Source organism: Fundulus heteroclitus, unplaced genomic scaffold (genome assembly GCF_011125445.2).
Source record: "Fundulus heteroclitus isolate FHET01 unplaced genomic scaffold, MU-UCD_Fhet_4.1 scaffold_78, whole genome shotgun sequence".
Classification (NCBI taxonomy): domain Eukaryota; kingdom Metazoa; phylum Chordata; class Actinopteri; order Cyprinodontiformes; family Fundulidae; genus Fundulus; species Fundulus heteroclitus.
The window spans coordinates 1,029,858-1,056,863 of NW_023397230.1; the positions used below are offsets into that span (position 1 = coordinate 1,029,858).

Consider the following 27,006-nt stretch of genomic DNA (forward strand, 5'->3'; position numbering starts at 1 on the left):
TTCTCAATTTGTACAATCTCCACCTTATCTGGGACATGACAATTATTTTGTTTAATTTTAATCTTAGCAGATACTGAAGAATATCTTCTTGGGGCCAAGTCTGAAGCTGTTTTAACTTGCCTTGTCTGTGTTTAGGATCCCTGGAGTGCATGGAAACGTTGTATATGCGTGCCTGACAGAGAAAATGTAATGTTTGCGCAGCGCTCTCCCGAGCCTGAACGTTGCGGCTCTTGGTGTTGGGGCTCTCCGCTTACATTATTCAGGAGGGTGTGACTTGCTGCTCTTTTTTCCGCCTGTATAAAGCGAGAAGTTTGCGTAAAAGAAAACACAGATGGAGAAGGCCAGTCGGCTCGCTTTGTCACATAGAGTCCCCTTAAGCCCGTGTGACAACTCCAACACTGTCCCTTTGTGAAAAGCTTAATCACTATAATGCCCGGTCTCTGCGCGCTTTGTCTTGCCGTCACTCTGGCTGCGTTCGCCCGGCTCGCCGGCTCTGTGGGGCCGGTAGTCCGATGCGAGCCGTGCGACGCCAGTGCGCTCCAGCAGTGCAAACTGCTGCCGAAGGACTGCACGGAGAGCGTAAGGGAGCCCGGCTGCGGCTGCTGCATGACGTGCGCCCTCGGCGAGGGAAAGGCTTGTGGAGTGTACACTGCGCGCTGCGGCTCCGGCTTGACCTGCAGGCATCAGCCCGGAGAGACCCGTCCTTTGCAAGCTCTGTTGGAGGGACGAGGGGTATGCACCAGCGCAACAAAAAAACTCAACAGCTATCTTAAGCCGCCGCAAAAACAAGGTAGAAAATGGTGTTTTCCATTTGCGCATTTCATGGTTATTTTATTCCCCGTGTGTGTCTGTTTGGGTGATTCTGACAGGCGCCTTCTCCATGAGGCGCTCCTATGACCAGGTCAGGGGAGCTCCCTCTTTATGCAAACAGATTAAGTGCGTAAGGTTGAGACTGATCTTAAGGTAAATGGCTAAGGGAAACACGCACAAAGGTGCTATGTTTGGCAACATACCGCAAATTTGGTATCATATGAGCTATTGACTTCATTAAGAACATGTTTAACCTAAAGAGCAATGAACTACACGAGTCACACTGGATGAATAGACAATATGAAATACTTTATGTGATTATATGTGCGCATAGGTTTGGAAATCCGTGCCTGAAATTAAAAATGTAGAAAAAATACTTTGGGTTGTGAGGTTTTTCTTATTATAAAGCCACCAGTGTTCAATTAAAGATACTATCCTGTTTCAGTTTATTTATTGTCATAACAAATGGACACTGGTAATACATATTAATAATGAAGTATGGATTTTCACTGTAAGATTTCACAAGAAATAGTGTATATAGACCACACCGAAGAAGAAAAAAAGACAATTCTGCTTGTGGGTTGACTTTATTATAAGATACACCAGAAATGTGTTGGTCAGCAGGCATTTAAAAATGATATGACAGGCAATTAACTTTACACAAGTAAAGATTCTGAAGCTCTGAAACCCCTTCCTAATCTGGCAGGGTTATGACACAGTCCGTTTATTTATTGAAAACACATTTGACAATGGGATTCGATTTAAGATGTTTAAAAAACACAAAATTAAAGGAACCTACTGAAAAAAACTCTTAATCAGTTGCCTCAGAATCAGAACCATAAATACTTTAATAATCCCAGAGGGATTAATGCCTAATGCCTTATGTGATGTCATCAAGGGAAGATTATCATGGTATCTTCTTTTTGGAGGGCAGATTTTATTCTTATTAAATGTTGATTTACAACAATATAGCAGCACAAATAGAAAAACTGTCCATGACATGTTTTATAGATGATAGACTATAATGATTTTGATTGACTACAGAAATGTCTGGCTTGTTACTGTAACATAGCATTGACTCACACAGGCATGAACAGAACCTGACTCTTTTAAGCTAATGCCTAGTGGAGAATAATGCAACATTAAGCCTGAGCAGCAGGACTGGTCCATTTAGTCTGAAATAGCCTGGCTTTCCTTCAGTAAAACTCTTGGATCCTTGTGCACTGCTTGTAAATATGTAAAGCAACTTCCCTAGTCCAGGATAGGGGCCAGTATAGCTCAGGTGTCTAGCAGTGAGTAGAGCGAGGTGGTGGTTGGTTGGCCTGTATAAACAACCTACATACACTAAAAAAAATCCCCGCTGATTATCAATGAACTACTCGCAAGACTGAACAATATTGGAGGTGGAATGCTTTGTGTAGTGGTTTCTGTGACAGCTGTTCAGATGGGTAAAATGGCACACATGCCATTTTCATGTGAAAATACACAGTTGTATGTTTAGGCACCCAGGTGCCCCTGTGTGTGTGTGCTTTATCATTTATTCAGTTTAAACACACAACTGTGTGCACAAACAATGCTTAATTTTTTCTCTCTCTGTTCTTTTACATTTAACAATATCAGTTTTAAGGAAATCACAGATTGTATTATGAAACAAAAAGAATGTAGTTGGTCTTAAGCGCCCCCTTTGGTCATATTATGTAATTGCCGCTTAGTGGTTTCCACTCCCATTGGTTCCCATTTCCAGAGCAGCTTCTCCTCCCAGACATTAACAAGCTCTCCTGACCACAGTTTGTGCTGTTTACTCCTGTGTCAGTGTATAAACAAATTGCGTAATGTGTTTATCCAAAATGGTTCTGTTGTCCTAAAAATGTGATTTATTTTTATAGCAATTAATTTTGGATAGAATCCTAAATTCAATAATTTTGTCCACAAGATTGGACATCTGAGGTCAAAAAGTTTTTTTTTGTTTTTTTAGAGAGGTTGTTGTTGACATCTCATTTTGTCATCTCTAGTTCTCTAGACTCTGTAGCACCACTGCCTCACAAATTGATCAGGTAGCCACAGGAAAAAAATGGAAGGGTGGATTGCCAGCCTGGCTGGCCACATGAGCTACACGCCTACATGCTTGTCCACCACCCTCACCACAGCTCGAGCACACTAAATCTGCTTTGAGTTAGAAACAGTCTTCGGGGTTCTGGTGTGCTTTTCCATTGCCCACTTTACTGTGTGATGATGTGGTCAATCAGGGGGCAGATCATGGGTAGGTTGGTGCACCCCTCTTTTGGGGGGAGTACTTGAAGCCTCATTTTTTATTTCACTCATCTTTGACATTTAAAATGAAACCATACCAGCCCAGTTCTGTTTGATTTGCTCCCTCAAATTCTACTCTACATTTCTTAATCTTCTCGCACACATTTAATAGTGTCAACTTGATTAATTTGCTTACAAATCTCCAGTTCCTCCCTTATATCCTCCTCTGAATTGTAAGGAAATGTATGGATATGTAATAGTAACATTTCTCTGGCACCCAACATCTCAAAAGGAAAAGATTTAACTTATTTTGTCTGGTTTTAACAAGCTTTTATTACACAGTCAGTAATTCTTTGTTGGGTTGAGAAGCCTAGCAGTCGTTCATTATTTCATTTTGTGTAATTTACAGGAGGAGATCCTAAAAGTTTGGTTTTGGTTTAGAGGTAAATGAAAAAAAATGTTTGGGCAAAATAAATTGTTATAATTTGGAGCTCAATTTTCATATTTGGAACCACATATGATGGAGCAAAATCTGGTCCAAATGTGATGGCTTTCTAAACAATCTTGAGTTTTGTCACAAAATGTTTTCCATACATGTGTATACCGTGCCAAAAGAGAAAATTGGCATCAGTATGACAGTTCTAATTTAAGTTTGTGTTTGCAGAAAATGCAGGAAATAAGGTGGATGATGGTGCCAATGTGACTGAATCCGTGACGGTCATGCCTGCTGAGGCAACTGTGAATGATGGGCACAGCCCTGGGTCAATGAACACCAGGCCTCCACTGCACAACAAACTGATCCAGATAGCAGAGAACAAGAAGACGCAGAGCTACAAGATGGAACATGTGTCAGGAGGAGTCAGTAAGGACATGCAAAACTTCTCCCTGGAGAACAAGAGGGAGACTGAGTATGTAAGTCACACCCGGAGGCAATGAGACTTTCTGTGGTAAAATCTGTGTTTGGGATGGTAAAAACATCGACAGAAGTCATTAAAAATTTGCTCTGTGGTCACTGTGGGTTCCATACAGCTCATTAGATCACGCTTCATGTTTTCATGCACACCTACAAAAAGCTACCTCACTGTTTAAATCCATCTCACATGCCTTGTCAGATTAATACCAACTTTAAAGACAGCAGCAAGCAAATCATTTTACAATTCCGATCAGAATATAATTTAGTAGAGATGTAGACTAGAGATGGATATGTAGATGATTTTATTTGCAAGAAAATGGCCTGTCCTTTTAGCATATTCAGTTACAATGTTAGTAGTCAGTTTTCAGACCTGTCCTGGGCATACCCTGCTTCTCACCCACTGAACTCCTGGAGATAGGCATCAGCACCCCTCGCGACCCCATGAGGGATAAGTGAGTAAGAAAATGGATGGATGGATAGTGAATTTTCATTTCACATGATTTTTGGCAATAAGGCATCCCATCAAGATCTTTCTAAATTTTCAAAATATTTTTTGGAAAATATGTGGATAGCATTGTTGTGGACAGGATCGGTGACAGTACTCAGTATTTAACTTGATGATCTACAAGATTCAGAGTGCAAAATAATTAGTACTGTCGATCACCCTGAAAAAAAATAATCACTGTAGTCAGACACGGTGAAAGAAGCATGATGCTTTGGCGAGGCTTTGCTTTACCAGTTAGAAAGAGTCTGGTAAGTGGCTACAAAGCACCATCTGAATGAACTATTTTGCCAACTAGAATATGCAAAAATATGCCACACCCCTATAGACTATTTAGTTTCTGCATTCAAATGATGCTGCATTAGGGATGCAAACCAACAATCGTCTTATGATCAATTATCGGTTAATTGTTTATTAGATTACAGTTTGTTCAACCCGATTAACTGATAACGTCTGCTAGACAGACCTTATCTCAGTGTTGTAGCGTGGCTGCCATCCAGAAAAGTGTGTCACTGCTCATCCTTAAGGGGAGTTAGACCACAATAAGTGTAAAAGAAATAGCCGTGGTGGAGGAGCGCTAGAAGAGGAACATAAAACGGTCCAGATAAAGTCTAATATGTGATTATTGTTTAATGTCAACAAGGATACAAAATGGAGAAAATAAATTACGCTAATTGAGAACATGGTTAATTACCTAAATTTGGGATTTCAGTTTGTAGCATGCTAAAGCAAAAGCTTGCAGCTGAATGTTCATAATCCTTTTGGAATCAAAATGATTCACAATATGGAGGTCAGTTCTAGGCGATTTGAAGGCAACTTTATTACTTCTCTGCCGCGGACATCTGATGTCATGTATTTCTTCAGGTTTGCTTGAATGCCAAAAGTTTAACCCCTTAAACCCGATCATACCGGTATCATGCTTGAAAAGTAGGTCAGAAATGGTCAAGTTTTTTTCCCTAAATATCTGTATTTTTAAAACAAGTCCCTAATCTTTTTTCCACATATACTTTGACTTTAAACACACAATGTGCCATTTAACTATACATACAACATTGCTGATTCTCTCAAAAATGCTTTGCTGCACAGAAATGCTTATCTTCACCCCCTCAAGGTTGGTATCATCGGAAACTAGAGAGTTTAACCTTTTAAACAAGATACAGCACATCTTTCTCCCATGTGTCTTGGTTAAGTAATCTCCCAGTGTAACGGATCTTACAAACCTACAAGTCACTGCTGCTTTGTGCATAGCTGGGCTTTACCATGGGAATTTCCTAGAGCTGCAGAGCTCAACACCTGTGCCTCATTAAAGAGTTAACTTTATGATGCACTTTTTTTCTGTATCTCAATGTCTATCACCATAGCAACGCAGAGGAGTTGGCAACCCTAGAAGCTTTGTAAGAAGATGTGAGTTAGGAGTTTATGAGTTTTCTTTTCATTTTATTAATTTATGCTGTACACAATGATACATGTTGATGAAACACAGCACAAATCTTATTAACAAAGGCTGCGTCATGTGAAGAAGCACTTCTACAATGAAAAACAGCACTTTTATTTGACCATGTTCTTTTTTATGAAGTGAAGAACATATTTGGCACAGTTTTGGCACATTTGGCTACGTTGTGCCAAAATCACAGGTCCGCCTTGCACACTACCAACTAAAACCTTTGAATAACAATATCTTGACTATAACTGCAGCACATCTGAACTGAATAAGCTGGAGCATATTTGTTTCACAAAGTCTGAGGCTACTCCTAAATTTTCAAAAGGGTTTTCATGTAATTTGGCATTATTTAGCAAAATATTTAGGCAAGGCTCGAAACATTTGATTTTTTCTTTTTTAATCACCTATAAATTACATAGTGACATTTGCAACAGTGGTTCTACTTAAAAAATATTCTTTAATGTCTCAGCTTCAAATAAATACTAAAATTTACATTTACACTTTATAACTTTGGAGCTGTACTTGATTTATATAAGACATGTAATTTCAGCCACAAATTGTTCCTGAAATCCTCTGGGCTTACGGGTTAAATACCTGAGATAACAACGTTTATCTGTCAATGTCTGTGTGGGAATATTTCCACGTGGCATTATTTGGATTACCTTTTGTATATCATGACTGTGTCTCACTGGTAGTCTGTTTGGTTAACAGCAGAAATACGTGTGTTTCTGAGATCTGAATGCTTTTGTAAGCATGTTTATTGTCCATGTTGCACGGACATTTACGAACCATAGACTATTCAATTCAATTAATTTAGAAAGAAATTCACGACACTTGCCATCTTGAGGCACTTTGCAATAAAAAAATAAATTAAATCAAATCATATAGACAGAGCCTAGGAATATCAAGTTTTTTAAATAAAGGAAACCCAGCAGGTTGCATCAAGTAATTCAATTCCAGCATTTAAGCCTTCAGAATGTAGTGACAGTGGATCCTTGCTTGTTTTATGATGTTGACTTTGTATCAATTCTTCAAGCTTTTCCAAGCGAATGTTGTGATCAGTTTTATCAAATAAAAAATTCCATAAAGTAATTAGTGCTGAGAGGTGGGGGACGAATGGCTCAACAGAATTATCACTATGTGCAAGTTTGGCAACTGTACTTAAAAGAAATCCTAGGATTGTCCTAATCGATTAACAATCAATAGTACAATACTTTGTTTTCATTTTGCAGTGTCTTTTTATACAACAGTGAACTTTTTTTCCAGATTACATAGGACTCCTCTATGTGTAGAGCACCATTTTCTCTACAATTTCCTAGAGTTGTGCTTTAACGTCCACAGCTCTGAATTAAACGAAGGGAGCCAGCCTCCAAAGAATAACTGTTTTTTCCAAGAGGGACACATTTTGTAATGCCACACAATGAGGAAATAACACTATGAACCAATAACATCAATTTGTGAAAGTTTAGAAATTTAAATGTTGGCTTCTGCTGTGTTTTTCTGATACTGAGGAAAATAAAAATTGAGCAGATTTTTAAAATGTCGTTCCAACATTGTCTGATACAGATTTAATATAACAATTTTTTTAGGGATGGTGTACTTGGTTAAATTAAACCCAAAGGTTGTAAAAATGGTGAGACAAGACAGGGTTATGAGGAAATACTGTTTGTTCAGACTCAATGCCACATGTCAGCACATGGTCCAGAGTATGAAGACATAAGTTGATAGGTCTGCATATATTTTGAGGAAAGTTGAGATAGCACTACATTTAGGCTATAATTTTCAGTGTCAACATAAATGTTAAAATGTCCCACTTGAAGGACCTTGTTGATATTTAACCCATAAGATAAGAAGTCTGAGAACAGATCTAAAAAAAAATTAAGAGTAGGGGCCTGGTGGATGATACAAAACAGAAGAGGTTTTACTTCTTTGCAATCTGGATGCAGAAAATTAAGGGTTAGCTATTAAAAAATATTGTAGCTATTGATTGATCAGGGATTAGACAAGAAATTTGACTGAAAGATGGTAGCCATTCATCATCTTCACCTAGTATTTTAAAGAATGTACAATTTAAATAATTAGGAGGAGTTGTCTCATTTATGTGTAATCCCCTTTCTACCACCAGGTTTTAGTTAATTAAAATCAGTCAGGTTAATAAAAATCCAGTCTTACAATTTTGTAAGTCACCAACTTACAAAAACTTTGAACAGAAAAATAAAACTATTAAATGTTTATTGAATGTCAGATCTCTATCTTCAGACAAATTTGTATTTATTTTTTTTAGATCATCATGATTTGTTCCTTTTAGATTTATTTTTATCTATTTGATTTTAGCCATGATCAGGTTAAACCGTGACTCTGTTATGCCCCATGGGTTGTCATCTTTTTGGAGAATTAATAAACCTTGTCAGAGTCATGTAAAGAAGATCCCCTCTGCCTAAAGTGGGATGAATGCTGTTTCTCCACATCAGATCAGGTATTCCCCAAAATATCAGTCATTTATGCCATATTATTATCAGGACACCACCTACATCTAGTTGGATGGAGTCCTACATTTCTTTTACTAAAATTGCAAACAAAATCAACTCCAATTTTAGTGACGTCTGATTGGTGAAATTGCAACCAATGTGAATAAGAATCTTACAATACTTATGCTTATCTTTAGCCATTCGTTTCAGGTAGGATTTCATGTTCCATGTTCAGGTCTCTGGCAAACATTTTACTATAGTCACTGGTGTCTTTAAAGGCATGTTTTTGATAAAGGAGCTGCCAGTTATTTGAGTCTGCTGTTAGAAATGCAGGGAGTTTGGAGGTGACCAGTAGCTTTCTGATACCCTCACAAAAATACTAAATTTTATTACACGGATCATTATCACTAAAGGAGGAAGAGTGACTAACAACCTGACACAGAGCAGAGTGGAGGAAACCAAAGATCGTGAGAGGCAGAATGGGTAGCTTTAGTAGCGCTGAAGCTAAAGCTAAGCTAGAAGCCCATACTATACAGAGAAAAACTATTATGCTCAGACAGAGGACCCGATAATTCAGCCAGACAACAGGATTGGTTAAACAATGATTTAATAATAATTAAAGCAAGCTCAGTCGGGTCACTGCTGGGAGCGCAGTTGCTTGCGCACGCATACAGACACACACACACACACACACACACACACACACACACACACACACACACACACACACACACACACACACACACACACACACACACACACACACACACACACACACACACACTGGAACCACTGTGGAGGAAAACGATGTTAATGGCTGTGTAACACTCAATGGAGATGTGAAAACAAGGAAGGACACATCAGACAGCACAGATGCAGGTCTTTAACTGAGCAGGCTTGGCGCTTAGCTGAGGGAAATCCAGAATCCAGACAGCTGTCAAAACCATGAAGCAGAGGCAAGCTGAGGTTTCCAAAAGGGGCTAGGCAGAGGCTTGGTCGAGAAGGAGAACAGAGAGTAGATGTCCAGAATCAGAGGCCAACTGGAGGATCCCACATTGGGTAGGCAAGGCAGGAGAATCCACAAACGTGGCAAGGTCAATCTTGGCAAGGCAATCAGGGAACGCTGGATGATTTACTAACATGAAGGCTTTCAAGAATCTGGCATAGACTGGCTGTGAGAGGCAGGTATATATAGGCAGGAAAACAAGTGTCACATATGCCAGTTAATGGGCTTAGTGCAGGTGGAACCAATTCGCCGATCGGTGGAGGTGAGCACAGAGGAGCAGATCACAGCCAGTAAACAAAGCACATTGTTGCAGACAGGACCGTAACACAAAACATTGTAAAACATGAAGGGTTCCCAAACGTAAAGTACAGCAACAGAAAATAGGTATTTTGACATGTTTATTTGTTAGAATGACTCAAATGTCAGTACAGAGAATTCAGATCAAACCAAGAGAGTTTGAGACACCAAACAGATGCACTCAGTTCAACAGCAAAAACAGGACATAAATTAAAAGGAACAAGAAGCAATATATCTTACACAATACAAACTGCAAACCATCTCCAGGCACTCAGGATGTTGGATTCCATAGAGTAAAGCTATATGTTGAACCACTGTCACTTACCATGTATTTATTTTAGGGCTGATTCTTCACCACAGTGACACAAGTAGAAAGGTTTGATGACATTTGAGCACATGGATGGTCTGATGTCTCCTAAATCAACAAATTAACTCTGGGCCTTTGATATACCTTAGCCAGATGCAGTTGAAAAAAAGTTGTGCCCCCGTCAACATGTAGGTGGTATGTATGGAGAGCTTGATGCACATGCAGTAAAAACTCTACATAAAAACCCTACCTAACATCGCTGTGCTCTGCAATTTGTGGATAAAAGTTCACAGGCTGACGTTATGTGCTTTACTGTTGTTTAGGTACAATTAGCTTTGATTACAAATATTTCTAAGCAAAAGGTACCACTTTTTTCAAAGCTGGTGTCTCATTTTGGAGCCTGACCTCTTTAACCTGGACCCACCAGAAAGTTTATTTCTGCAAGACAATGATTACTTACAAAGACTTCCCTGGTTTAACTTAGAAATTAGGATATTTTTTACATGAAAGAAACAGAACCAGGATTGAGTGATGTTTAAGTAATAGTGACAGGTCACTATTTCAACCTTTCAATTGTGCAACACAAACTCTCAAAGTTGTGAACATAATCTCGATATACTCTGTGTCTGTGACCTCTTGGTATTGTCTTCATGTCGGTGTGTTTGGTGTGTTGTTAGGGGCCGTGTCGTCGGGAGATAGACAGCATCATGAACAGCCTAAAGATCAACAACGTGCTCAACCCTAGAGGCTTCCGCTTACCTAACTGTGACAAAAAGGGTTTCTACAAGAAAAAACAGGTGAGTAGCTCTTCCTGCTATTTCATCGTAGGTTTTTCTGTTACACACCACAAACACACACACACACACACACCCTGACACACACCTGCGGACATGCAAATAAACCCACCACATGCCCGAACACTTCCAAAGAATCTTCAAAGACCCATCCCAACCACCCACACATGTACAATCCCCCTTTTTTGCTCCTCAGGTTGCCTTGACAGCCACATCAACACTATATTATCAGAATGGCTAATAACCATGTATTACTCCGGTAAATGCACTGCAGCCGTCTGACTCATACCTCACAGGAAATGAAGTTGGTCAGGTGTGTTTGTGGGTGTGTGTTGTGGGAGAATGTGGGGGGTAGGTATGTAAGAATGTGGTCTGGGTGTGTGTGTGTGGCGCGGTGGATGTGGCAGCAGGGGAGTGTATGTATGGCGCTTGTTTGATGGCGGTAGTTTTTGGTGGGGGTGCTGTTGGTGAGGTAAAGAAAATAAACAGCCTGTCACTGGTTTAGATTTTCTTGTCTGCGGAACAGCAAACCGAGGCCACCCATGGCCAGCTCATTTAAAAGAGGAGAGAGAAAAATTGGAAGACAGAAAGAAGCAAGGATGTGAAATTTTGTTGAAATACAATTGGCTAAAGGTCCTTGAGGACAGGTGGTGGATGATGACAGGTGAGACAAATAATTACCAGTGGCTAGTTTTATTAGGCTATGTCTGAGTCCATTCCAACAAACAGGAGGCATCAAAAACAAGCTTTATTTCTCAGAGTTCAACTCAAGCTGTAACTTAGACAGAGCTCTAAATAAACCTCGTGATCTAAACCCCAATCCTCAATCCTCAATATGGTAATCCATAATATGGAACACTATTCCTTCAAATAATCAAATCCCTGTCTGCAATTCTTCTAACTAGAAGTATGTCAGCTGGAATTCCTGAAAAGATGTAAATGGATGCCACAGCATTTACCAAAAGTTCATGACAGACAAAGCATTTCAGATAACCTCAAGGATTTCCTTCCTGTCTAAACATAATGCTTTGGATATGTTAAATTTTACAAAAAAATAAATAAGTGGCTGGCTCTTTTCCCAGTCATGTATTTAGATTTGTGTTTCACAACTTCACAGGGACATATGCCTTCTATTAAGATGATCCCTGTGGAGCTATGATATGGATTTCTTACAGCAATTTATTTTTCCATTAAGCTTTTACCAATTGTCCAAAGTATTTTGCAGATATGTCACAGCAATAACATTGCTGATAATCATTACAGAAGTTTTGCAATTACCCAGGGATGGAATAAATTATCAACAGGGCCCTTGGGTTGTTGCTATAATTTTTTTATAGAGTACTCTGTTGAATAATCGCTAGATTGGTTGAGTAATTGGAAATACTGTACCTGTCCAACATTAGGTAATTTAATTCTATTAAATTATGCAATGTAAGCTTCCCCTTTGTTTATCATAGCCATGTATGCTCAAATATACACAAATCTCTCACTCTATTAATAGTTAATTCATTAATTATTTTGAGCTCAAAATTGTTCAAACACCTGGCAAATTTAGGTAGGCAAATTTATTTTTTATGCTCTGGAGCCAATTAAATTTTAATCTGTTAGAGAATCTATGGAGGCAACTACGGATGACAAGGGGACCTTCTAGCCTCAAATATTTGAAGCAAAAATAAGTTGTCAAAATACTAGTGGAAACATCCAAAAAAGTTTTCACGGGACAATCATAGCAGATGGCCCATCCCAGTCTCACTGGTTCTGTTGGAGATGAATTGTTAGTAAAAGAGAGTCATTCCTTTTCACTGTCGTCACGTACTTGCTCAGGATGTGGGATGCTGCGAAGTCAGTGATTTGATGTCAGTATTTGGGTTTCCTATAGATGTTTTGCTACTTTTTAGCAATATTGTTAACTGCCTTTGACTGAATTGCACTATAATGATTTGGGACAAAACTACTCTTATGATGTCAGGTGTCTCAGACAACATTACTACGAGCTATATTATTCCTCATGACATTTTGCCAGTCAAATTTTTCTTTATAACTCAAAAACAAATCTCCCACAAAAATATTTTGATATCCCCATCCTGTTTTGTTCAAAATCAGAGCAATGTTGTACAACATCCTAAAAAGATGCCATTTTGCTGTAAATATCACTTGTAGATAAGATATATGGCACCCTGCACATCTGATTGTGACTGAAAAGGATGAAAATATGAATATTTGCTTTGTAGATCCTAAAAAAATGTACTCGCCTTCATTTGAATTCTTACAGCCAACTGTTATCTTGTGTTTTTCTGAATATTTTGTACAAAATTCACCTGTTAAAGTGTCGGTTCTCGGGTAATGGTGGGTTAGTGTGTGGGCAGCAGTGTGCCTGATCTCGTTGCCATTTTCTCAGAGGAGAAGGCGTGTGTTGTGTTAATTCCATCCGAGGGGATGTGCCTTCACGGTGTGTTGCAGAGATTTATGACCGGAAACTTAGTGAAGAGGAGACCGTGTGAGCTGTCTAGGGTGACAATGCTGTGAAAAGAAGGGAACAGAAGAGTGGGGGTGGTGATGGGTGAGGGGTTGTACACACGGTTTACTGTACTGTGTCTTTCTCTGTATCGTACAATCTTTTAAAAGAATTAAGTCCCAGTTAGACTGCAGAAAGGTGGCTGGTTTCTTCTTTCATTTCTTCCAAGAACTAAATGGTGAGCTGACTTCCAGGAAAAATGAATCTCCAGGAGCCAAAAAGAATAACCTCGGGTCATCTTAAGCTCCTATTTTCTGCTACTGCTTCTAAGTAAGTTCAGGGATCAGTCAGACTGATTACACCATGTTTTTATGTTAATAAGCCTGCCACACTGTCGTGTGTCAGGGTTTCATTTCTGTGGAAAAAAATAATGTTCCTGCAATGCATAACAATGTATTTCACACTGTAGTATTTATACTTTTAGTACCAGATAGACCAGGCTGTCATAGATTATTTAGAGAGGTCGGAAAAGGCCACTTTAAAACATGGCATAGGATAAACCATTGTCTTTAAGAGCAGCAAATTATTAATTGTGTGACATACCCTTCAGATTAGCAATGCTAGTTACATAGATACGATTGGCTCTGTTCAAGGATGCCTCCTCGACCCAGTGCAGGTGGTGGGAGACAGAAGGACTTTGGCAAAACTAACATTACTGTTGGACAGTGTCACCCAACGCTTGCATGAAGCTGTTGCTGAGGTGGAGCACTCCTTCAGTGACAGAGTTCTGCATCCTAAATGCACAAAGTAGCCCTATCAATGCTACTTCTGTCTTGCAGCTGTTAGACTTTATAACTATCTCTGCTCCCAACAAACTCAATAAGTGTTTATCATCATCATTGCAGTTTGCTGCAGTCTTTTTTATTCTACTAAATACTCTATTAGTGTTTTACATACATAAATATACATACAGATTTCTTAAAATTGCCCTAGTTGAACACTTCTTTGATTTCTTTAGTAGGCTATTTTTCACTGTACAGTACTATTTTCTTATGTTGTAAATTTGCTCTTTGCTGCCGATACACCTTAACTTTTCCACTGTGGTACAGTCAAGGATCTTTCTATTCTATTCTACTCAAGTAGGTATGTAAAAAGCCAGCGAATGTAAGTTTTCATGTAATATGTTTTTCAAGAGTTTATTTCTAATGTTGCACTTGTTTATATATACACAATCTTCTAAGAGAAAATAAACACTTTTAAGACCTAGATGATTATTTTATTATGAAGCAACACAAGTCATGAAGGTTATTCTGTGCTTATTGATTATCTAAAGAACAGAGAGGAAAAAGTTGTGGAAATTAAACTGTGCTTTTTGTAATGTGAGTGGCCTGTAAGAGAAGAAGTCAAGCAGTGCAGTCTGTCTCCCAGCGACAACACATAGAAACCTATTTTTAGCTGCAGTTATATGAATTGGCTACATATCCCAGTTCAGGCCCTGCATGAACCAACACTGACCCGCTTATTACACCCCTCAAAGCCTCACTCTCTCTTTCTCTTATTCATCATTCCACACACACCCATCATTACCCCCCTTTGTGCCTTGCCTACAGTCATGCACTGGCCTTTTGTTCTTCCTCTTGGCTCCATCTTTGGCCCATCCTGCCCTTCCGCCCACCTGGCTTTTCCTTCCTTGTTTGGCCAAGAATCACCCTGCAGAGGGGTGTGAATGGGACGGCAGTGTCTGCATGTACTTTGTTAGGGTTAAGTGTGAGTGTTTGAGAGGAAGAGGAAGAGGAAGAGAAGGGGGGAGGTGGTGGGTTAAGGATGTGAGCCAGGTGCCAGCGTACTCTTCTGCTTCATCCTTCACTGGCTGCTGCCATTGCCAGGCCCATAAGGGCTGACTTATTGAGCGTGACTCAGAAGGATCTGTATAAACGTACTTGCTGACCACAATGGCTTTATAATAACTGACCAACATTCGGAGACCCAGACATCTATTTTCACTCTGTCTCTCTGCATGGTTCTATTCCCTTCCTAAATTTCAAATCCAGATCTCCTCCTTCTGACTCCTCCTAAACAAAGTCTGTTTTTCTCCATTCAATGTTGCTTTATGAAAATCAGAAGTGAATAAATGATTAATGTCACTGCATAGTAAACAGTACTGCTACTCTGCACAAGTGGAAGGCACACCTACAATTAGACCTTTTGTTGATATTTTCATTCAATTGCAAGTCCATTCACCACTTTGCCAGTTTATGCTCCATATCATACCCACACACTGCCATTTTGCCTCTTTCTTTCATCTTGTATCTCTATACAGATACATTTGTAGTTAACCGATGCATATTAGAAAACCTGGCGAGGAAGATTGATATAGCACTCTCGGTTTAGTTCCTATTCATTATCAATCTGGGTCTGTTCCCTTCAAATCCATTCAGGGAAAGGAGGGACATTCAGCAGAACTTTCTGAGATGATTGGCAAAGTGACACCTTGTGCCCACCTAACAAAGGTTGGTTTTAGCAAATCACGGTATCAAATTAAAAGCAGGCACAGACTTCTTTGCCATCCAAAAGTGCACAGAGTGCTTCTCGCTGTTCTTTTAAAGATTGATTTTGTGGATTCTGACAAAACAGATGTGATAGCGACAGCAACACATGCATCCTCTGGCCCTGCCATGTTTATTTTGGTTTGGCTGAGGGTTCGGCACCTCTTGCTTTCATCACAGCTGTATGTCCTGCCTTAAACCTTAATACTACAATGTGAATAATGCTGCAACTGTGCATATGGTTGAAGGGGGAGTGGGACAAGATGGAGTCTTTTGTATTTGTGAACAGGTAAATACTGTGAGAATTCAGCTTGCAGCTTGTCTCTTAAGTATTGATGAAAAATAATTTAAAAAAGAGAAAACATATCAAATTTGGTTCATTCTTTGGTACAATTTTCATATACTTGAAGGTTTTTGAACATGAAGTTGCTTTTTTGGGCTTTCCTTTTTTTCTGACAGAATGCCTTTTTCTGGTTATCGCGCAGTTCTACAAGAGCTGTTAGCGGGGCTCAACTCCCCCATCCTCTGCATCAACTATTTTACGAGCAGGAAAAGTCTCGGTTTGTATAAATACAAGATAAATACATGCATTTGGCTTGGTGGGTTTCATCTTGTTTTCATGGATCAAGTCAAGTCAATTGTTTCTGTCACAGTGATCTTGTTTGTATGTGTCTGCGCGCGCACACGTTTGTGTGTGTGTGTGTGTGTGTGTGTGTGTGTGTGAGGGTGAGATGGGATCTGAGTGTGAGATTACAGCGGATGATTTTTTTAAGTCTATTTCTTGCAGTAAGCCCTTTAATAATTGAAAACATAGGCCTGTAGTAATACACATATTTTTCTTCGTATTAGCAGCATAGGGCGCTGCCTTTAACTCTGTGGAAAGATAGGAGCCACATTTGGGGAGGGAGAGAAAAAAAAGACATATTCCACACTTTATCCTATTCCAGGATACAGTTTGAGATATCAAAAAACCTTGCACGACAAAAGCACATATGACGAGACAACATTTATGCTGGGGGTTAACCTTAGAGACTAGTCGCATGAAGTCCGTATGTTGTTGTGGGCATCAGTTATGTGTGTGTGTGTTTGGGTGAAAGTTGTTATATTTCAATGAACGCTCTCCAGAGGGCCTTGATATGATGAAAAAGTTATCAACCGGTGCCACAGTTCAGAACGCATGCACAGATGTTTGCGGGGAAGGAGGGAGCGGGGGAGTAGTTCTGAGCTCTCTCGCCATAACATCCAGGGGAGTGTTATTGATAGGGGAGGCATAATCCAAATACACAATTTGTAATGAGAACAAGCTTTACAAACTTTTCCGTCAGCTTTAAGTCTTTTCATCGCTGGCTCCATGTGGCAAATCCAATATTCCTGATTTGTTGGGCTTTTTTCCACATTTTACATCCATATTTTATCCCATCTCCCCTTTGAGTTCAACCACCGAAGCCAGTCTGCGTTCCAACGCATCCAGCTTGCGGCTCTGCTTCTCCAACTTACAGGTCTGCTCGTTCACCGCCTTACTGATCGCGTCGTATGCGGCCGGCAGCCTGATCAAGGCCATAATTGCTACCGACCTCCGCTGAATTTGCCGATACATCAAAAATCCACCGAATCAAATTAGCAGAAATCCAAGTATCATGAATTCAAATCATGTATACGTCTTCCACGTCCTCGACTAACAAAATGAAAAAAACACACCACTTTCCACCTGTTCCAAGAATCTAGAGTCTATCCCATGAAATGAGTCCCATCAGGACAGGACGGGTCCCCTCCTCCCTGCCTTCCCGTCGAAAAAATTTGATCAATAGCATTGAGAGACCAGCTTACCAGATATATAGTTTTCAGAGTTCGGGTGATATGAAGACAGTGCTCAGAAAGACAAGACACAGCAGCAGCAGGAAAGCACAGGCTAGAATCTGGGAAACAGAGCACAAGGCTATCAGAGTCAAACTTAGGCACAAGTACCAGGAGTTTCAGACGCTAGAGTTACCACTGTTAGTCAACAATCTGGCAAGGAAGTGCTCCTCTTATCCTCCTGTTAATGAGGTCTTGATGGAGAACACCTGTGCCTCACCCAGCCACCATCTAGTGGAGGATGAAGAAGACTACCACACGGAGGACAGTGTGCTGTAGTTGTGGGTTGTGGGAGGCGCACAAAGGGAAGCAAGTTTTTGTGTAGCCATACTAACTCAAAAATGACTTAGTATGGCTTTAAGCTTTTGTATTAGCAGCTTAGATAATAGAGACACAATTTGGCACGTTTATAAGGACTATGCAGACATATTTTATGCAGGTTAATGACATTAAACGAAGGGGAAACACCCATAAAACTGAATTTGCTCACATTCTATCACAGACTAATAGTACTTAAACCACTCATTGAGAAAAGGCTTCAATCACTTCAAGTAATATTTAATTTTTTTGTCCTTAAGTAATTTTCTCTGCCCAAACACAACCTTTTTCATGAGCCATTCTCATGAACTGGAGGAAGTCTGATAGGGCCAGTGACAGTTTTCTGTCTAGCAGCAGGGGCAAGCGTTTGCTCATGGTTTCAGCCGTGGTGTGTGTGGGGTTTTGGTTTCAAATGCCATCTTCTTTCTGGGCAGTGGAAGAGAAACTCCTTCGTCTACATAACTAGAGATACTGACTCTTCCAGAGGATCAGTAATTCTTTCAGATTATTTTCTGCTGGAGCTCAGACAGCCAGGCTCAGGTGGCTGGTCTTATTTTTTAGGGACATTCACCTGGTACACAAACAGCAAATTATACTTACGTTGGATCCAATGGTTCTTTGAAGATACAGTCTTTTACCCGGGCAATATGAAAATGTTCACGTGAGTACCCCCCCCCCCCCCCCCCCCCCCGATGCGATGAGCATAGCTGCAGGCAAAGACAGAGAAATGCTGCTGCGCCTAGAGTTTTGTCACTGTATAACATAACAAGGATTCCAGCTGTGACCCCTTCCTGGAAGCTCTCATAAAATGGGTTAACGCTGTGCATTCTGGGATTTAGAGTTTGTACTAGTCTCTTTTGTTTTTTGCATGTAGTTCAGTCCTTGTTCCCTTCTGCAGCAGGGCCCAACAGGGTCCAAAATTTGGGATACTGGTCATAGTCTTTGAAGCTACCACTAGGTGCTTAAGCCATGTGATCTGGATCAGTTCAGTTAAATTTTATTTATATAATGCCAATTTACAACACATCGTTGAATTTGACTTTAGAAAGTCAAATTCAAGAAATTCATGGAGATTGGTCAAAACGTTTCCTATCTAAGGAAGCCCAGCAGATTGCATCGAGTCAACAGTGAAGGATAACTGGGTTTCTGTGAGCAGGAACAGAATTTAACAGTACACGTTTTGTTCAGAGGTTTGTGTGTAGACAAGAAGGCATGTCTGGGCAGAGAACTAATACCATGCTAATTAACGTATATATAGTTTGAATCAAAATCTTCACACCATTGTAATACTGCTGTTCAACCTTCATAATTTCTTATGTTTTAAGGAACACACACAAAAACACCTCTAAGAAAAACAAATCTGTTTGGTAATAGTGCAGGTGTCTATGCCAGTATCCTAGCAGGTATTCTAAGTCTACTTACCGTGTTCATGCAATTTAACAAAAAAATATTAAAGCCATCAACCTATAGACCAGTATCTGAGCGTGTATCACTATTTTGGGCCAGTTGATCATATGGACCTTAAAATGTATCTTTCTCGATACTACACTATGTCAAGACACTTTTTAATGTCTATTTTAACATTCATATGCGCTGTTTGCTTAAAAGAAGAATACTGGAATTAACTTCCCTCAGATTTATTTATTTTTTAGAAAAAGCAATATCCTGCAGCTACTGCCAATACATTTGCAAACACATGCACAGATGCACCTTCTTTTACACAAATACACATGCCTCTATACCTACAAACACACACCTTGCAGTTTATGAGCTTGTGTTTATCCAGTGGTCGAACCAGGCTCTTTTTAATGTCCGTGAAGCCCAGCGGCGCTGCCATTACTTATAAAGACTGGCGTCACAAGAGCACACATTCATACGTACAACACATGCATACACATCTCATAAAGGCTGCCTTATGAATGTGCAGCATGTATGTTTTTTTTCTAGTGACAGCCATGTTGGACCATGCAGCACCAGGAGCGCTAGGAGTACAGAGCATAAGGGTTTAACCAAACCTCACTCAGTGATTCAGTATGTTGGGTATTTGTCCCCCCAAAAATTGTATTAACTATTAGGGCTGGATGATAATTCAATAACAATATATATTGATCAATAGATGTGTGGTTCAATAGAAAAAAAAGTGGGTCAATGAAAAGTTCAATAGATTAACAGTTTTCTTTTCTTTTGCATAGCCTATCATGTAAGGTAACACTACAGTCACTACATCCTCCCAACCAATCACAAACACAGACCCAGGAACGCTCCTTCACCAAGCTTCAAAGAGTTCAGAGAGCATGTGTTGTTCTTTTAAGATTACAGTTTTGGTAAGAAACTGGTTGAATAAAGGATTGTGTTTGAATTCAGTGTTCTTTATTTAAAAACAGGTAATTAAGCAACGGCATAAAATGGGCAGGGCTGCATTTAAAATATATGTTTTGAATAACCATGTAGATCAGGTTGATCTTTGACTACGCCAAGCTGTCACTTTACTGTGAGGCATTGCAAGACGGTCCTCAACGAGGAATTGCATCAGTTCTCCCCATATAGTTCCACTGTGCTGATGGCACAAAGATTTTATGCCTGCGTTTTGTGCCTGGTGCAAAGTTGTTTTTCCCACACTATAAGTGTCATGTTATGGTTGCAAGGACAGAAATGTAGAGCAGAACTGAAAATCAGACAGTTTTTATGATAAAAAGAGGAAAACTTACAAAGACCTTATACAGGAATAAAAAGAACTGGACTGGGCATGGAGTAACAGAACAAACTGTTAAGAGAACAGAGAAAATCAGACAAACATGTAATCTAATATTCAATGAATATATAAAAATGACAGTGATAGAGAGAACATACAGAGAAGAAATAAATAAAGAAAATAAGAACATCTGACAATAACGAGCACAAGGAATGGACTCAAACGGCAAAACCCAAATGGCAAAAATAACAGTATGTGACAAGACCATTTGGAACATAACAAGGAAATCCTGAAAATATAAATCACAATCCAACACCTCAGGATCATTTCAATAAGGACACTTGGCGTATTGTGCTTTATTTGAAGGTGAATTTAATGAACATTTTGTTAAATGTTGAATTTGTAGGAAAAACACAATATCTTCTAAACGTGAAAGCAAAGCTCATAATAGTGCTATTGCACAGTATATCAGTGTTAAATTTATTGGTGTGTGTGTGTAACAAAGGCGTAAAAAGAGGATTGCTTGAGATGACTGCTAATAGTTCACTAATGAAAGAGAGACTGAGCAGAAATTCAAAGGTAGCCAAGCAACAGGGGAATGCACATATGCACATTTTGCTCTTCCTCTCCCTTCCGCTTTTCCCTTGGCTTTTCAACCCTTTTTTGTGCGCACGCACACTCGCACAGACACACACAAACACACAATCCATGCACATGAATGGCTGTATCATCATCTAGCAGAGCACAGGAACACAATGTTAAGCTTGTCTTTGCAGTCTCGTCTACTGGGTCAAGGCTAAAATAGAAGCTGTCCACAGAGTTAGACGACGGCACGGTGAGGGGAAGGAGTGTAGAGTAAGAGACAGAACAAGTGGAATGAGAGAGATAAAAAGGAGGGCAGTTGTGTAGAGGGAAAACTTTTCTGCAGAAAATCTGCTGATGATGCTTGAGTGTAAGAATGTTTCATGTTGGGCGGCGTACTTGCTCCCCAGACTGCTGCAGTAGTTCTTGGTGAGGTATTTTAATAGGCCTCTGTCTCTATAAAGCTGCCTTTGATCATGCACTTAGGTTGCACGTGAATGCCGGAAACAGACACCTGGTCACACTCAAAGCTTGTCTGTCTGCCCGCTCCAGAGTATGAGGAGACTTTGTGCCGATTCATGACTCTAATTTAGGGGTGTTTGCATACAGTTCTAACAAACATGCATGTAAAACAGTTTCTTGGTGATGGAAACGTGTAATTTCTTTACATATGATACTATACCTCTAAAACAAAGAAACTATTCATCCTGACAAAAACATGTTTGACCTCCACATAAGTTATGGGTTGCTCACCATGCAAAGGACAATTTATTATCTAAACCTTTTAATTTGTCTCTATTACATGTATTTTGACAAATACAAGCAATAATTATTGACATGAAAAGGGCACTGTATAAGACTCAGTTGGAAGATCATTACAGGACAGTGACACATGTTTAAATTCCAATTACATTCTTTTTAAACATCACACTTGCTTCATCCTCATACGGCACATCAAGTTTAGTTGTCCATCAATGCTATAGGTACTTACATTGATACATTTCATTAATTCAATACTCCACTATGAAATTACATTTTCAATCCTTTTAGGGTTGTACTACACATGTAATAGATAGAAAATGATACAATCTTTTAAAGGCTTGTTTAGGAAGTTTGACAAGTTTGACATTGCCAATTATCATTAGTATGAATATTGTTTAATGAAAATGTATTCCTCAGTTTGAAAAAAAAATACACTTGACTTTCATTGAGTTTTGGTCATTGCAGGCTCTTTATTTCAAACCTGACCCCTGTATACATATCTGTATTGACTTAAGTTGAGGTAATGTTTTTTATGCTCTGAAAAATTGGCAAAAACTAGAATGCGAACTGTAGAACTATGTATGATAGTTTTATATGAAAACCGTGTAGAAGGATATTACTCTTTCTCTCTTTTGAGTCAAGCTCAACATTTTTCAACCAAAGTGGTCCTGGAGGACATGCATATCAATCCCAGCCGATTGGTACTGTCTTTCTGCTGGATACTGTTACTTACTGACAAAACTTTTTCCTGGCTGGTCTCCTTCCCGTACACAGTAGGGGATTGCAGGGGGAATAAAGTGAGTCAATGTTTTCCCTGACTCGGCTGATCGTGTCGCTTCAAGTGCAACCCAAATGGAGCTCATAAAGTTGCCACCCTACAAAGCTCGGCCCCCTGTGGGACATCTGATATTACTGCATACATGTGTGTTAGCAGGTGGGAGGTATGTCTTTGCACAGTCCATACAACTCATGTTTGTGTGCAGCCTACATTTGCTGGTGCATGTTTATGTGAGCCCACATGCACACGCAGGGAATAATCAGCTCCAGATGAGATTTGAGTATCTGCCAGCTTCCCAGAATAGCAGCACTGCTTTCCCTGCAGCCCTCCAACTGGCCTTGGCAAATATTTTAGCAACTTCATGTTTACCTTCACACTCGAGGGTTCTCACTCACTCCCAGTCCCTCTCCACCAGAAATAATCTCTTCTCTGCCAAGTAAACTCCTCAGCAGAGCCTAAATCGGACAAACTCTGCAGCATGCTGGCCTCATATAGATGCCTGAGTGAAGACACCCCCCACGCCACCCCTGCCTCCAAAAAATGAATTCCAGGATCTCTCTCAGCAAGCATGCAGCTGCATCGCCTATGTTGTTTATCTCTAAATGTTCCCACACAAGGCATTCCTCTCACCGTGATCGATTGGATGTTTGGCTTCTTGGAGTTCTGCCGTGGCGTGACAGCTCAAAAGCATCATAAAAAGAAGAGTCTGAATTAATCTAAAACATTCATGCATATATCTAACAATTTCTTGCTGTGCCTGAGAAAGAGGGAGGTCTTATGCTATTTTCCCTTTTTCACAGTGCCTTTTAGACCTGTGCATACCACTTTTCCACATTCTGTCATGTTGCAACCACAAACTTTAATTTGTTTTTATGTAGTTTATGTGATAGGCTATAAAACAGTGAATAAACGTGGATGAGGAAAAAATACATGGTTTTGCCAACTGTTGTTTTACATATAAGGATCTAATAAGCTGCAGGGTGTATTTGACATGCAATCTGGAATCCAGTATAACCGATTGGAAACTGAGTCTATCTATTTGCAATTTAATCTCTGTATAAATACAGCTCCTCTTTGAAAGAGGTTTGCTAGACAATATCAGTGTGCCAACAGCATTGGATCATAAAACACAACTGCAGACGAACCAAGCCTAAATGTCTTAAATAATGCCCTAATGACCTATACAATAATATTAGCATTGTTGGGGAAGTTGCTTTTAAAAAGTAACTTTTGCCCATTACCCTTTACTTCTTATAAAAGTAACTAGTTACTTAGTTATCATTTAGTCATTACTTTTACGCTACTTTTATGTTGCTTGATTTTGCACAGAAACACGTCTGTTTCAAAATGTGTAGGCCTCTATAAAGTTCTGCTATGGAGGACAAAAGTATTTATTTTTGGCTCTTTATTATAAACAAACTCCAAACAGCACACTTGACAAGAAAACATTTGTCCTTGTGCAACTTAATGAAAATTTCAAAATGCCATTCATCTCCAAAGTATGCATGCCTCAACAATGTCCAATGGAAAATACAATAATATAAATACTATAAATATTCTGCATTTAACTGGCCCATCAGATCAATAAATAAAATAACATAACAGCTCGGGGGCAAAGACATCTTAGCCAAAATAAAATCAAGTATAACTTGATATAACAGAATTTTAAATACTATGTTAACTGAATATGCTGGCTTTCCTAAAAGTGCATAATAGCAGAGGGAAAATAGGGGTTTAGGAATAGTCATGACTCGTGAAATATTTGTAATGCATGGGCAACCTATACCACATCAGCACAGAATGCATGATTACATCTCATCAGCGGCAGTCTTTCAAAAACGGTCATCTGCAAGTCTGTTTCTTCTGGGGGTAAGCACCAGACCTCCCAGGCTGAACAGCCTTTCCACCAGAGCACTAGATGGTGTGGCAGTGTTGTATTTCATGAATACAGCTTTCACTTGGGGGAAACGATTAAGGACTTCCAACTCGGAGCCTGATCTCATATAGTTTAGTACCTTTGAGTCTGTGCTAAAGGACATTGTGTCTTCCTCCTCCCCCTCAGCAAATGAGAAAAAGTGCTTTTTACTGCTGCTGCTGCTGCTGCTGCTGCTGCTGCTGTGTGTGGCTGCAGGAACTTATCTGGTTTTCTTTTCTGGCTCTGCAGCATGGAGTAGAGTGTGGCACTCTGCGATGAGAAGTGCATGTGACATTTTTCTCCTCTCCTCCAAGCCAATCCATTGGACTTTAAATTTTGGCAAATTCAGGCAGCCAATAGAGCATCCCTGCTCTCTAATATCAGTGCAAATGGTGTCTGGATGGATAAAATAATGGAAGACACAAACCTAGTTTTCAGACGGGAAGAAAAGTGCATTTATTAAAATAAATTATCATACTGGGTATTAAAAATTGGCTTACCTGCATAATGGCACCGGGTAGGTCTGCTGTCTTCCTCAATAGTCAATTTTGGAGTGCCAGCATCCTGGACATGAGGATGGTTGGTAAAAGACAGCCATAATTATAGTTGTTTTCCCCTTGCAATACATCCAATGCCACTGTGGTTTCAAAACACTGTAATATTCCTTTAGGAATAGATGTTCGCATTCTGTCAGGGCTCTGATGTCCAGTCTAGTGCAAAGCATATTCAGATCGTTGACTGGGATGTCACAGATATTGGAAAATCCATTGTGGTAGGAATCCCACCTCGTTGATGAAGGCACAATCCGTTTTCTTTACACGTATCACATCTACCATGTCAGAAGCCACAGTAGAACGGCTTGTCTTAGTCCAAAGAGTCACTACTGGATGACAGCCATTTGTTGTCATCATATCAAAAGATCAAACTGTTTATGCAAAGCACATCTAAATTGCAGAGGAAGAGAAAACTGTCCATCTGTGTCACTGGTCCTAAGCAACTCTTCCACATCTGTGAAAACAACATCCTGCTCTTCATCCTCCTCCTCATCGGTGCAGTCATGCTCAGGGGATGCGTACGTTTTAAAAGCTTTAACAAAATTTGACCCAATGTCTGTAACGGTGGTGGTGATCCGATATGAAAGGCCAAAAGCTGAGTGAATCAGTTCCATTTCCAAACCTATGATATCATATTTATGTCTGCCCTCATATTCTCTTGCATGCAATTGCAGCTTTTTCACAGTTAAACTTGAATGGATTGATCCAGTGTACTGTGATTCCCAAAAAGCCTCTGTTATGGCTGCTTCATATATCAGCAGTGGTTGACACATAGTGCAAACTCTCAAATGTTTTCTTTGATTCATTCTCCATTTTCCGGTAGCATTTATCCAGATAGCCCATGAAAAATTTGTGATCTGACCATGGGTGCCTGTCTCCTGCCTGTATCTTGATAAGGATCTTTCTTAAAGTGGGAGATTCCACAGTACTGATGGGCAGAATTTCTTCGACAACAAACAAAGTGACAAGTTTGTCCAACACTTGTTCAGTTACCTGGTGAAACTGGAGTTTGAGTCACCCAGCATGCCATTTCCGCCGGGATCTGGGGCTACGAACTTTGCTTTTGCATGTTTTCCTTTTAAATACTTGAATAGGTAAGAAGTTGAGTCCCCAGCAGTGGACAACAGGTTTTCACCAGGACACAGTGTACACTTTACACTCACATTCCTTCCTTTGACTTCAATGAGTTCAAAGTAATGAGAATACCGCCATCCCTCAAAAGTTAGAGCCGGCTTCTTCTCCATCACCATGTTATCTCTGGCCTCTCTATCATATCATGTAACAATCGCTTACGCCCGCATGTGGTTGGGGGGACTGTTGCTTCCACACGCACCCACCTTTGGCCTGATCTGTCCCAGAGCTACAGCACTGATCTGTCCCTAACAAAAATAACGTTGCGCCGAAGTGAAGAAAGAAATTACATTTCGTTACCAAATTTTCAGTGGTAACTCATTACAACACTTTTAACACGAAAAAGTAGTTATGTTTCTGTAAGGCGTTACTGTAAGGCGTTGCTTTTTAACGCGTTACACACAACACTGAATACTAGTCTAGAATAGCTCAGTGAGGTAGACAAGATACATGGTACGTCTGAATGAGCTACATTCTGGTTAACTGCAAACTTCAGGAGTGTCACAGATGGGTGCGCAGATGTGCAGCCATAAGTTTACAGAGAGAAAAGGACAGGGGAGAGGACACACCCCTGGGGTATGCCCGTGTTGATTGTTCTTGGGCATGAGAAGATGCTTCCCAGTCTCACTAC

General features: G+C 39.9%; 1 protein-coding gene across 1 annotated transcript in view; it reads left to right on the top strand.

The window, feature by feature from the left end:
• The first annotated feature begins 277 nt into the window (after window positions 1-277).
• igfbp3 (insulin-like growth factor binding protein 3) overlaps window positions 278-27,006 on the top strand; it is a 32,051-nt gene continuing 5,322 nt past the window's right edge. Inside the window, exons 1-3 of the mRNA XM_012872199.3 lie at window positions 278-790; window positions 3,725-3,972; window positions 10,672-10,791. Of these exons, the coding sequence (XP_012727653.2) occupies window positions 430-790; window positions 3,725-3,972; window positions 10,672-10,791 (729 nt within the window). The 5' untranslated portion in view covers window positions 278-429. The remainder of the gene's footprint in view (window positions 791-3,724; window positions 3,973-10,671; window positions 10,792-27,006) is intronic.